Here is a 13,645-nt window from a genome sequence, read left to right as displayed (position 1 = left end):
ACGTGGCAGCCTAGTCAGGTGGCCCTCCACAAGGGTGATGTCTGGGTGTGATGGTTGCTGATGCTTTAACATCATTTTGCCTACTTGTCATCTCAGTGCCATTGTCTCATTTCACTGCTACTGTGTGCTTACCACTGTAACTCTTTGCACGTCACAATATAACCAACCTCTTTTGGGAATGTTTTGTGTGGAGAAATGCCTGTTTTCACTTTCTTTAAATGATTATATCACTATTACAAACAGTGACAATGCTTGCCATGTATGTGAATTAACGCTTGGTTCTTCCTTATTTCGGCTCCCTAAAAGTTTTGCTTTGTTCTTTCTTATGAGGCATATCACAGTCTACGTTCAAAACATGGCTGCAAATGTACACTAAAAGGGTTTCCACGCAATAAACAGCTCCCAAAATTCAAATGGGCATTACCAGTGCAGGTGGTGTAATAGTACATTTTGGATGTGCTTACTCAATGCCTAAAGCAGTTCAAACTCGTCCCTCTGCAAAAGTATATTTTACCACACTTCTTGTTTTCACTTGCCGGACGAGTAATACCATTTTGTGAGTTCCAATGTCAGACTAAGCTTTACCACAAACCTTAAATACTTGCAGGGCGATAGGTGTGCACGCCTGAGCCCACGCCCAGCCTCTTCTTTCCATTTGATATTGATTGACTTACCTACAATCTTACTGTGAAATAGGGTGCTCATCCTGTGAACATCAAGAAGGCTCTGGCATCTAGTCCAATGTTCCAGACCAGCAGCTTCATTGGAAAGTTGATTATGGGTCAGCCAATTTGGCCACTCTGAATGCAGTCATGATCTATGAATTCAGTCTTCACAGGTCTTTCACAAGAATAGATGATTGGTTGAAGGGTACATTGTGCAAGTGTTTGCATTTTCGTGTGCCAATAGTATTATTGACCATGGATCTAGTAAGTAGGGCTAGTTATTTTCCCTTACCCTGCCAATATCCCCTTGCCTGCAACTCCTGCCCATAAGCCATATGTTGTGGGTAACAGGAATTATTTAAAATCTCTGTGCCACCACTACTAAAGGATACTACTTTGATGCCTGGATTTGAACCTAACCACAGTGCAACCGTATCCATGTTAATATTAGTATCCCGACCGAAGATCTGATTTCAGGAGTTGATGAGAAGAATAACATTTGTTGTGCCACAAAAAGTTTGAATTTTACATACAGTGTCAACCAGTTAACCTAAAATATATTTTTGAAAAATACCAATTGTTGCCCTTCCCAGCCAACTCACAGCATCGTGACCCGCAACAGAATGACCCACTGAAAATAAAGTAATCAGTTTTTTTTTCCACAAACGCCCAGGAACCCGTCTTGAGAACTTTTGTTACATGACTCAATTCTAATTTGCGGGACTCAGATTAATATTAAGATTATTTTCAGAATGAAAGAGTATCTTTAATAAAAGTGGATAAGAAGATTAAATAGCTATACGTTATTGTACACGTGTATCATTAACAGCAGATATGCCACTTTTTTGTAGGATTGAACATTTTAAGATGAAAATATTCTAACACATTTGATTTGCTGCACTCATTGTTAATACTAAAGATTAGTAATAGAATTATACAGTTATTAATCCCCAGAATACTTAAAGCTACAGATGGACACATGCTGTGTGAGAGGTGGATCAAAATACTTCCAAGACTAGGTGGAATTTTTACTGACCTCTCAGATCTGCTCCTCTGTGCCTGCACAGAGCAAATCGTGGTTAACTCAGTCCTGTTATTTACAAAGCACCACATCAAGTTGCCTATGAATCGGCATAACCAGTTGAACTTTGGTGCACACAATGTTGTAGGAACCCCTTAAGACTGACTGAGATCTACATTATGTTTTTTTTTTAAAGAAGAAACAACTAGGTATAAATATTAAGAAAAGGTGTTAGATCCTATTTTTCTCTCCCATTTGTGCGTACAGGTAGATTTGTCATGTTCTATCTGGCATTTTCCCCAGAAGACAGCTGTATCTGTGTTCCTAATGCATCCCAGAAGTTTTAGCATCCTGTTTGGATTGGTGTAATTTTAGCAAGCAGTTGTGTCTAATGCATCTAATTGTAGTAAGGCAGCACCCAGTTTCTGACCACAACACTCATCACCATTGGAAGTAGAATAAACGTCCACCGGCTTATTTCTTATAAGAAGGCCAATTGCGACTCAACAGAAAGCTTAGAACAACACAGCACTGAGGCAAATGATATCAAACTCTGCGGGTCTCCTGAAAAGTTCAGTTGTTTAGCCACTCAATAAATTATGATTTTTTGATTTATGAATATTAATGTATATGCTGTCTGGAGACGTTGAGTTCAAACAGAAGGGAGAAATTCAGAATGGCCAAATTCGACTATATATTGTACTATCGCATTACACTTGCACGTGACCTACGCTATGGGTTCAGGCCTCTGAAGACTGGTCTTATTGTTGCTGATGGATTGTCCTTCATTTAACCTGTAGCAAATAAACCTAATTTACAATGTTGCCTGCAGTCTGATGATCAGAACATACTATTAGGATGTCATGGTCTGCTACAAAGTCCATTGAAGGCGGGAGCAATTCTCTTGCAAAACAAAGACCTGTGACATGTTTACATTGTATTTGCATGACATGAAGCAATACACCAAATTTATGCATGTACCCTTTGTGCTGTGTGTATGCCCCCTTCACGCTCAATTGTTTCTGTATGATGAGCAAGTCCGTGTTTGGGCTTGGTCATAATTTCATGTCATTGGCATTGTCAATGTATCCCCTTGTGCTCTTGTTAGGTATGGCTCTCCTGCATGCAGAGGGCATGAGTGAAATCCTTGTGAGATGTAAAAAGGAAGGGTGACATAGTGGGTAAGAAAAGCATAAAACATAATGAATCCCCAGTACAGACTGTTGAGAGAAATGGCAAAAAGCCTTTTACATTAGGCTTTTTCCTAGCTGTATGTTAGTCATGGGTGTACAGACTAAGGCTATGGCATCCCATCCATTGTTGGGCTAAGTGAGCAAGGCCTATTGCAGGCTACAAGGATATCAGCAAAAACTACATAAAATAGCGAAAGAAATTCCTTACACAGACTTAGGTTATCTTGAAAATTAAGCATGCTTTCTGCCTTGCAAGACCTAGGCTAAGCATGTCTCATCTAAGAGAATTCAAAGAGAATAAAAAGAGGAAACACTGCAGGTGTGTGCCAAGAAAGGCAATTGGCTCACGTGGTCATGAAGGTTTGACACACTGCACCATGTTTCGCTCATACATCACCACCCTTTCCCCTACACAGAGAGCATGACAATACCAGGTTACCCAATCGTGTAAAAGACATTTGAGCCCAAGGAGAGTTCGCTCTGTGGTGGTTGAGTGCTTTCCCTATGAAAATGTTGACCTTGATCCTTCTGTTTACTCATAATCTGTAACGTACTTCAAGTGAGACTTGGCAAAGTAGACAACTGACTGCTCCTTCAACATCTGGGGTTCACTTCCCCTGTCCCCTACAGCCTCAGGCACCAGCTCGGTCTTGAAAACACTAGTTAGAAAAGAAAAAAAGCACATACATTTCTCTTACCATAAAATAGAAACACATGGCCTAAATTGTTATTGAGGCCGCTTATATCGCCTTGTGAGTCGGAAACCTTTAGAACTGACTCTGCCCCATGCAGACAAACCAATACTAACAGTAAAGAAATGAATCAAAACAGCTGTGGACACAGATCCAGAGGAGCCCCAAGTGCCTCCGCTATTCTCCGCCTTGCAGCGAGCACCTCAAGCACAAAGGGGCGGGATCTTCGATGGATTGTAAAGAGGACGTTCTCACACAAGGGCTGCCGTCATTGGTGCCGATGGAGGGGCCAGCCTAGGACTTGTCTCCCACACCTCAAAGAGGAACCAAAGAGTGGCCTCTACTCTTGCATATGCCGACACTGAGTGCGAGCTGAAAGGCATCGAACCAGACCCAGGTAAGCCCAACGGACTTAATAATAATGATGTTGCTTTGTTCTTAACACTACACCTGCCATTTTACACCTCATTGGGATTGTTTGAGCTTAGGATGGGTTTGCAACTCTGCATAGTCCTGGCTGGAATTTAGCTTGTATGTAAAGTAATTCATCCATTGCAATGTGTGGATTACATGCATGTCTCCTGTCTGGAATTTGTGATGCGTATAAGCTTTCATCGCTCAGTAATGTTCAGTGTGCAAGACGCTAGCATGGTCTCTTCATTGTGCTCATGAGGCTTCCTCCCAGCTATCGCAAGGACATCCAACCATGCCATGTCAGCCACTCCATCAGACACCATGACTCCAGGCAGCCCTCCTCTTTACCTTCTGTTGAAGGGTCTGCTCCCTCCAGGCTTGATGTCCATAGCCAAGGCCCCTCTGGAATCCGTGAACACAGCAGAGGCAAAAGGCAGAGCAGTTCAGGCAACCCTCACGGCGATACAGTGCTTGAAATGGAGCCAGTAAGGAGTTCAGGTACTCTCTGTCTCGCAGTACCTGCTTCCCTCAGAGAAGTGCCGGCATTGTCCCACCATGGCAGGCCTGCTGCTGCGGAGTGCCGGTGGGCATCCCTGAGAACGTAAGGAGTACTGGTACTCAGAGGCTGACAGTACCTGCCCATTTAAAGCACTGAGGGCTCACCAGTCCATGGCAGCATCCGCTCGGCCTTCTGCAATAGTAAGAGAGACCGACGGAGCACGTGACATTTCTGAACCACCATAGAAAAAGTTGCAGAATGTCACAGAATATCACAAACAGGCGATGGCAACCACATTTTCAGCCCTGCTGAGAATAAAATGGGAGAAAGGAATTCTGAATTCATGTGTGATATGCTGTGATATCACATTGCACATTCTGTCAGCAGAAGGGTCAAAATGTCACGAGCTGCGCCATGTACCTGCGCTGCGCACGTGGCACCTGCATATTGTGTTCTTGTATTTATGCAAAAAAGCAGAAGTCATATAGCATTCAAAGAGATACAATCATACATATAGTTGGTACTTTCGGTCTCAGTATGAATCAATAGAAATAAAAATAGCGTCAGATAGGGCAGTCTTTCAATTTACCCTTAGTTCAACAACAAACCCTCGGGGCCTAGTGTAAGAATCTGAGATGATGTGACACTGAGGCTGGAGTGGTAGCAGAGGAGTTGGGCCGCTATAGGTCACAGGCTAAATGTACCGTAGAAAATCATCAAGACTTTGTGACTGAAGATGTTCCGCACGAATGAGTTTTAAACTGCGGTTTTTCTCTTCTGCAGCTTCATCACTGCCAGTCCAAAGGTCCCCTGCAAGGTCTGCACTGTCCCCTCCTCAGAGAAGTGGAACTCTGGTCACCTACAGTACGACGTCTGTTGAGGGAGACACAGAGGACCAGGAAGTGGATGGACGCCGCTGTCAGGGGATGATCATCAACCCTTACTTGGAACCTTGGTCAGGCACTAAAGAGGAGGCTAGAATGTCTATCACAGTAGGGAGGCAGGTCAAGCAGTCATTTAGGCGAGTATCCCCAGGCCCTATGGCCTCCTCCTCAGAAGATCCCCTGTGCTACCTATCTGCACACGGAGGGTGGGGTGAAGAGAGTGATTCAGACATCCTTCCTTCAGACAGGGTGGCCGAGTCAGTAGACTCCTCCCAGTCTGGAAGAGATTGCCACAGCCAGCAGACAGATTTAGGGTCTTTAGCAGGTGGTATGGTGTGGCCTCTTATGCAGGACCATCGAAAGGACGATGATGGGGAAGATGACCAACAGCTGGAGAAGCAGTATGCGTCTTCACAGCGTAGTGACTGCAGTGTGAACGAGTCCCTCGTGTCTTCTGAATACCCAGATGGAGATCAAGGCTCGGGCACAGCGATGCACCGTAGGCTTGGTCGCCCTAGGGCAAAGGAGGACAGAAGAGCTCGCTGGAGGGCTAGTCTCCACCGCCTTCTGCAGCTGGAGAAGTTGAGGGATCAGTTATACCGCCAGGAGCTGGCGATGAAGGAGGAAGAGATGACCCGCCAGCGAGAGGAAAGGGCTAGGGACCGTGAACTTCATTGTCAACTGCTAGGCGTCCTTGGTGACATCAGGGATGAACTGAGACGAAGGAGGCAGGAGAGGATAACTGCTCAGGAGAGCCACATCCCAGAAACTAGGGGGCCACCCGGGGGAGCTGGCCCTTCTAGGCGAGCACGTGGTGGTCTGACCCGTCCGCGGGGGACACGTGTCTCTTCTATCTCAGCGACCCTCCCCTCCTCTTTTGCTCAGTTCTTTCTGCAGGATCCCAGGACAGGCTCATCCATGCCAAGTACCATGGCCAGAGCCAGCACTGATACACCCACCTGGGCTGGGAGCCGTCTTGCAGGCCCACTGCGCCGGAGAGGTCACCCCCGCGGGCGACCACGGGTGCATCCAAAGCCAGTCATGGGAGATGCCCACGGGTAAATCTGAACCGGGTCTTTTTCATGAGTTTTAGAAAATAAAATTGCTTTGGTGAGACATCTTTGGCTATGTGTGTTTTTTTATGTCCTAAGTCTCAGATTCGGAAAATTAAATTGTGGTTTATTGATAATTTCATGGTTTTCTGATGACCCACACAATACCTGTTCTATGCTAATAAAACTAATCAAGTTTGATAAATCAATCTGCAGCAGTGAGATAGTATGTACTGCAAATACATTTACAAACACAAAACTCTGCATTTGACCTGTAATGTCAGTGTGACTTTTCGCTGCTCTCTTTTAGGCTAAGCACAGCGCATATATCAGTCAGGGCCTATTTCAATTAAAGGAGAATCCTTTTATAACATAACTAACAAGGAAAGCCAAACTCATAAAATTATATTTTGTGATCCCTATAGTATAGCTATACATAAAACAAAATCAAGGCAGATGTTTCTTAAGGTAGCTTTTTAGAGTAGAAGTTGCCCTCCCTCCAATCTCACCTTTACCAAAGAAGATATATAAGCTTAGAGTTGTGCATACTTTTTTAGCTTCTCTCACCTTCCACGGTGCAGAGATATGTAGGCTGTGTAACTCGGAAATTAGAAATAGAAAGCATAATAGGAAATTAAGAAGACAAATAATAGAGAAAAATAAAGTTAAGAAGTACAAGAGAAAAATCATTGAGAAAAAGTAAAAAATGAAGGTTAAAAAAGTGGGCAGAGGGAATAAAAGAGAAGGTGGAGAGAAATGGAAAAAACAATGAAGAAAGGGAGGCCAATGATCAAATAGATAAAATAACACGAGGGGAGGTGAAAGATGGGTGAAGGAAAGAGAAAAGAAGCAGAGGAGAGTATGAAAGGTTAGAGAAAAGCCAAGAGTCAGGTGAAGAAAAGCAGAAATACAGAGGGGGCTGCCAGGACAAAGGTACTGTAGTAAGTGGGCAGAGCACAGAATAGAGGAAGTAGAGGAGAGATGGGGAGCATGAAGTGAAAGAAGTGAAAAAAAGAGGAGGCATAGAGTTGTAGGGAGTTTATGGGGTGAGTAGAGAGTATGGGAAAGTAAGGTTTAAGGAAACTGAGATATAGCGAGAAAAGAACAAAGAAAGAGAATGGGAAAAGGGTGAGAAAGAGAAAAAGCAGGAAACAAGTGAGAGCAATGAGGGATAATGTGTAAGTATAAATGAGAGTATCAAGAGGAAGTAGGATGGAGTGTAGGAGGGTAATCAAAATATGGAAAAAAGCTAAGTGTAGGACTGGAGGAATGAGGGAGAGTAAATTAACGTATAGAGGTAGGAATAGTAGGAAGATAACTTATGGAGTGGTTGAATATAGAGTAAAAGTAAAAAGCATAGACGCAGACTAGGGGATGTGAAATAGGAGCAGGAAAGGAGTAAAGATAAAGATGGCAGTAGGGAGGAACGGGACAGAAGAAGCTGCAACTTTGAAGAAGAAGGTGAGTAAGGATCCACAAGAGTAGGACAAGTAGAGAGTGGGTGGTAGCACCGGTGGGAGAGGGCATTGGGAAAGCTTGAGAGTATTTACTGCAAGAGGAAGGCAAGAATATGGAGAGGCAGACCATGGGGAAGGAAAGTGAAAATAAGCACGCACATTAGTTGTCAGTGGTGCCATGGTTCAAGGAATCGTTCACGCATGACGCTTCCTCATTAAAGCCTACTGGCAAGGATTAATTTCTTGATGATGTTCACCTCCAGCAACACAAAATAAATCGGTAAAATATGCCAACATTTTGCACCTTCTATGAAATGTGGGGTTTTCATCTACTTTCTACCCCAAGTAAATACTCCACTACTGAGAAAATAATACTTCCAAGCAGAAGTCATTCAGAAATGATGATTACTGTAATCTGCGCATGGTTGTGTAGCATCGCAGGCCCGTCAGCTGATGACCATATTTCCTCTCCCTCTAGTGGCTCTTCTCACAAGGATTTCCATCTTGCCCTATTGTCTGTAGATGTCATTGTGGCCTGTAAGTGACTGTTTGGGTGCTCCGGTGTGTAGGTTGCAAGGGAAATTACAACAGATTCACAATGAAGAATAAACATTCACTGTCTCTGCAAGATTGTTTTTGTTGTACATGTAAAATATATGTTGAGATATGTATTGAGGAAATTTGGATTTTGCTGAATCTTTCTCATTCTCATTCTCATGGTTTAAAAGAAAGACAGGTAACTGTGTGATCATATTCAACTCTAAATTTAACTAGAAAGGGCCTGATTCCCAAAGTTAAATGTACAACTTTGTGTGTGTTCACTATTGTCTTTTGGTATTCACAGTTTATTTTGTACTAAGAGTAATTTTACGACTGCGGAGACTCCACCCATAAAAAGACAGGCCTGTCTCATCTTTTTATGTGCAGAGTTCTCCACACTGACTGTGGACTCCACAGTAAAAAAAAATACTATTAGTAAAATTAAGCTAATAGTTTGTGTATACCAAAAAATAGTACATTTTAAAAAAGTGTAAGTTTACGTTTGTAAATCATGCCCAACCTGTCAGTTATAGTACTGATTTAAAAAGTGGCTACAGCCTGTGACAGAGAATATTAAATTCAGTGTATTGCAAATAACTACTTTCCATTAATTTAATGTTAGACACACAAGACCATAAAAAGATCTGTGCAGATGTCACCATTCTTCAATTTATAGCAATCTCAGCGCATCACATTTTTCAGAACACTCGAAAAATATATATTATCTAAAACACACATTTTCAAATTCAGGACTGAATAAATCTTTATATGCTTCTTGAAAATACAGCTCTAAATATTTCTTACACTGTAATTTTACAACAGGTCACAAACAAAACGTGCTTATTCTTAAGGAGCCAGCAAACATAGATTGCAACCCATCTGTCTGGAAAATTATATCAAACCAACCAATTTCAGGGGCAGAGTAGATTGAAGGTAATATCGTATACACACCTCTTAGCTTGTTATCATACATATGAATAATTTAATAGTGATTCACAGCACATAAGACATTTGGAAACTAATTATTTCTCTGTTTTGTAGGTAATTTTTTAACTTTGAAAAAAAATCTGTGGCCAAAATCTCTCATGGGAGAATCCGCTGATATTACTCCCCTTACAGAAGTGCTTAACTCGAGATAAGTGATCCGTATCTAATACCTCTCAAGAGATACTTTGGTTTCCCTGATATCTGATACCATGTGCATACAGCCTGTTGTCAACCCATATATATTATTCAAGCTGAGCAAAAATCCAAACAAATAACCTAAGCTAGAATACTTAACTTTGCAGTGTCAAGTAACTCTGCCACAGCTTGCTTTCTATTTTCTTGAAGGATTTCAATATATTTGGATTAAATGCCAAATAGCATAATTGATTAAACTTTGGACCATCCACTTCCTCAAGTTCTCTGACACTGCTTTTACTACAGTACGTACGCCATAGCCATAAAATAAGAAGATAAATTAGCAGATAATAATACCTCTAAATAAATGTATTCACTAACCACTTCCATTAATTCTCAATTGAAGTGCCAACAAAGTATTTTTTTTATAGTTATCTTTCAAATCATTACCTTACATTTACTTTAAGATCATTCCTACATTATAAGCATTAAGAAGTTTTTTAAAGTTATTTTCCTTAGATTTAAGAAGCCCAAATCATTGACACACAACAAGATATTTGAATAACAGGAATTTCGTTTTTACTACTAAATCTGACCATGGGTTGAAAGAGAAAGTAAATCTGCCAAAGATAAACAAAACAAAGAGGGGTGCACAAAAATGACTGACTGTTTTAACCTATACAGGACTAGTGTCTGGATGTTTTCTGTTTACGAAACATTTTTGTGACAAAACATATCCCTCTTCTAGTCCTTTTTCCTAAAACCCAGCTACTCCAAAGGGATTGTATTGTTTGAAAAGACCAGCACTTCTAAAAATGCTAAATATTTTTAAAAAAAGGATGCATCTAATAGGTTTATCAACTTGTGATAAAATAGAGTGAGTGACTTCCCTTCTAAATATTGGTTTAATCTGACTGCCCTCCATGATGCCAAGATGGCGTCTCTTTGAATTGTATCACAAAATGAATTGGACAGCACCATAACCAATTTATCTGAATTTATTATAAACCCCAAGAAAGAGACACCATATGGGTCTTACACCCAAAATGTTTCATTAAGGTTATTATGTTTTTGGTCTTACCCTCCAGAGGAGGAGCAACATCTGCAGCATTAAAACATTTTCCTAACACTGCACCCTTAATAACGCGACTGATTAGAAACAAAGTGGAGTTGGTCAGCCTCCCAGCTCACTTCAGAAATCGGTCGTGTTTTGGGGTTTAGATTTTGCCAAAAAACATGTTCACATACCTAAAAAACCTATGAAACATGTTTTTAATTTAATTTCTGGGTTCGGAGTTAGTGCAGCTTGACAGACAAAATTAAACATATTCTTTTGTAATATCGTATCCTACAGTAAGGCGTGGGCTCTGTAAAGAAAAATGGGCAGGACATTCATATTAATATTCGCTGTTCTTTCTAACTTCCTAAATAATTCCTGAAGCCAAGAGAGCAGTCAGAAAAGTGCCCCCTGACATTTTAACAAAGCTAGCAAAGCAAGTAAGCCCAAACCTTTCTAGATGAGTTCCATAGTCTCTTCCATCAAAGCATCTATCCATTCATCCCTTCACCCTCCCATCCACCTGCTGCCGTCGAATATTTCACCTTTTTATTCTGTCAGATATTCATTCTTCCATTCATCATCCACTCTTTCCTCATTCCATCTATCATTTATTCCATCCATCCAGTCATTCACACATCCATCATCAATGCATATATCATTCCATCTATCCATCATCCATCCATACATCAATCCTTTGACTTACTCATCTATCAATAAAGGCATCCATCCATCCATCCATTCATCCATCATAAGCAACATAGTTAGCTCACCTTTTGCATGCCCTGTTTTAGAAGGAAAGGCCTGTGAGTAAAAAACACAATAAGTCTTAAAAAAGAGGTTTTATCATACATGTCTTTTAAAGGTAAACTATATGAAATGATTTGTAAAGCTCATTTCCTCTAGTTCGTCAGAATTTATAAAAATAAATTAGTGTCCTAAATATCATTTACAAAAATATTGTTCTATTGTGAGTAGATTTTCTGTTATAAACTCCTATGAGGTGATAATTTTGCAAACAATATTTAGGACACTATATTATTTTCAGGCAATATTTAGGCCACAGTATTCTGGTACCATACCCCTCTCAATATCAACAATGAACCCAAAGTGACCACATTAGCAAGCATAGACTTATCCTGAATGTCAATTGCCAATTAAGAAGGAACTAGGCATTAACTTAAATCTCGCGTAAGCTCTCTATTTCTTTCTTGTGTAGGCTTTTATTCGATTTAAGCTCATTTTGAGTTTTTGCTTGGGTCATTTTTGGGTTATATCAAAGTTATAATAAATATTTGAATTAAATACATTACAAATTTGTGTGTGCAAATACATCAATACCTATCACATTAGTGTGTGTGTATAATGAAGAATCGTGATACAAGTTGCTGCTGAAAAGCGAACTGTAGCTCCAGAGGGGATATTTACTCCCAATCTATAACTGCCAAGGATTATTTGGGAAATGTCCAGGGAGTTCATTACTAATAGAGCCCAAATAATGTTTTAAACATCCAATACATTAGACTCATTTGGAAGAACTGTGAAACCGGGGTCAAGAACTATTTTCGCAAAGACCAAACCGGCATTATCAATCTGGCATACAAGAATATAATCCAGTAAATATTCACACTAGACCATTCAGCAGTTTAAACAAATAAGATTTATGAAGAAAGGTTGAATGATTTCATTTCTGTTGTATAGTCTGTTCCATGACTTCACGGTCTTCTATATTTTTTTCTTTATGAACACAAATCAGTCCCGAGTTGTTTTGATCATAATCTTGCAAGATCAAAAGTGCCTCCCCTCTTCGATAGAGGAAACCTCTTGATCCAAGAAAATAGCCATTGTGTTAAGTACGATTTAAGTAAATCCGTAACCACTGAACTAGAGAGATAAAAAAAGGTTTTAGACCCAGCCCGTATTCTTTCAGGAAAGCAGCCAGACAGCTTGAAAGCTATGCTTAAAGGTAAAGTGCCAGCAGCAAAAAAACTATGTCCACTCTCCTGAATATAGCAGGCGGCTTCCCTAAGCACAGCTCAGTGTTATACTTGTTTTGCCCTGTCAGACTCCAACCCGCGCCCTCAGCAGCAATAAGCGAAGTGGATGAGTGCAGGTAAAATTGCCGATCATCTGTTAAACTCCTGATGTTTTGCAATCCAGAAGCTCACCAACCAAGTTTTTTTCTCTCTACACCAAATGCGAAATCAGCCAACATTCCGCCGTTCTCACCCCACTACAATCTGTAATCCCAAGAGCTAAAGTTTTAGGGTCACCTACGATTCATCTTTTGACACGGACAATAGACTGAAGGAGTTAACAACTCTTCATATATCACCCTGTGTACGACTCAATTGTTACAAAGCAATTGCTAGTCTTTGCGGTCATTGATTTGAGACGCAAGGCTTATTTGTAACTGTATTGGATGTTGGGGGCTGCAATTTCTTGTGTTTTAAAATTTATATGCAGTGATAGAAGTCTGATGCCCCTCCCAGGCTTTTATCAGTGCATTTGTGACCTTTTTGTTAAAAATCCTGGCTCCTCAATATGCAGGATGCAATCTAAATACATGTAATGGACAGCTGTGTACTCTCCCATTGCCCTCAGTCAACAGTCACAAAAGGGAATCTGTTCCTCAGAGACAATTTCCATTTTGAGTATAGATGGTATCGATCAATGGTTTGCACCTGGAGCTGCAGTTGTAAACAGTCCATAGATCTTTCTGCAAATTGCTCTTTAGGGGGATGCCCCTTTCAAGGTTCCCATTCGTAATGATTTCTATGCGTCATAATATGCACATTTGCCACAAAGCTATTTTTAACTAGGTATGTATGTTCTGTGCATTGCAAATCACAATATCTTCTATTTTGTGAATCGCAGACTTTGCCACTTCGAAACCATTATGCATATCACACCCTTAATTGCCTTGTCTACTGGAATATATAGTATTTTGCATGCCCTTGAAGGCCACTCAGTAAGTGTTACAACAGTACATTCCAGTCCCGACTATAAGACAAAACCAAACTTTAAGTTATTGAGAAAGAGGCATCTT

The 13,645-nt window shown here is 40.8% G+C and overlaps 1 protein-coding gene across 6 annotated transcripts in view; it reads left to right on the top strand.

The window, feature by feature from the left end:
- DLGAP3 (DLG associated protein 3) overlaps positions 1-13,645 on the top strand; it is a 1,018,817-nt gene that overhangs the window by 904,461 nt on the left and 100,711 nt on the right. The window contains exon 9 of one of the 6 annotated variants that reach the window (XM_069223791.1): positions 5,268-6,620. The exons of 3 other annotated variants lie outside the window; for them this stretch is intronic. In XM_069223791.1, coding sequence (XP_069079892.1) covers positions 5,268-6,430 — 1,163 coding nt within the window. In that variant the 3' untranslated portion in view covers positions 6,431-6,620. Of the gene's footprint in view, positions 1-5,267; positions 6,621-13,645 lie in introns of those variants that run through there. 2 more of the 6 variants (XM_069223794.1, XM_069223792.1) reach the window with 2 other exon arrangements.

Source organism: Pleurodeles waltl, chromosome 3_1 (genome assembly GCF_031143425.1).
Source record: "Pleurodeles waltl isolate 20211129_DDA chromosome 3_1, aPleWal1.hap1.20221129, whole genome shotgun sequence".
Taxonomy (NCBI): Eukaryota; Metazoa; Chordata; class Amphibia; order Caudata; family Salamandridae; genus Pleurodeles; species Pleurodeles waltl.
This window is presented reverse-complemented; position numbering and strand designations above follow the sequence as displayed.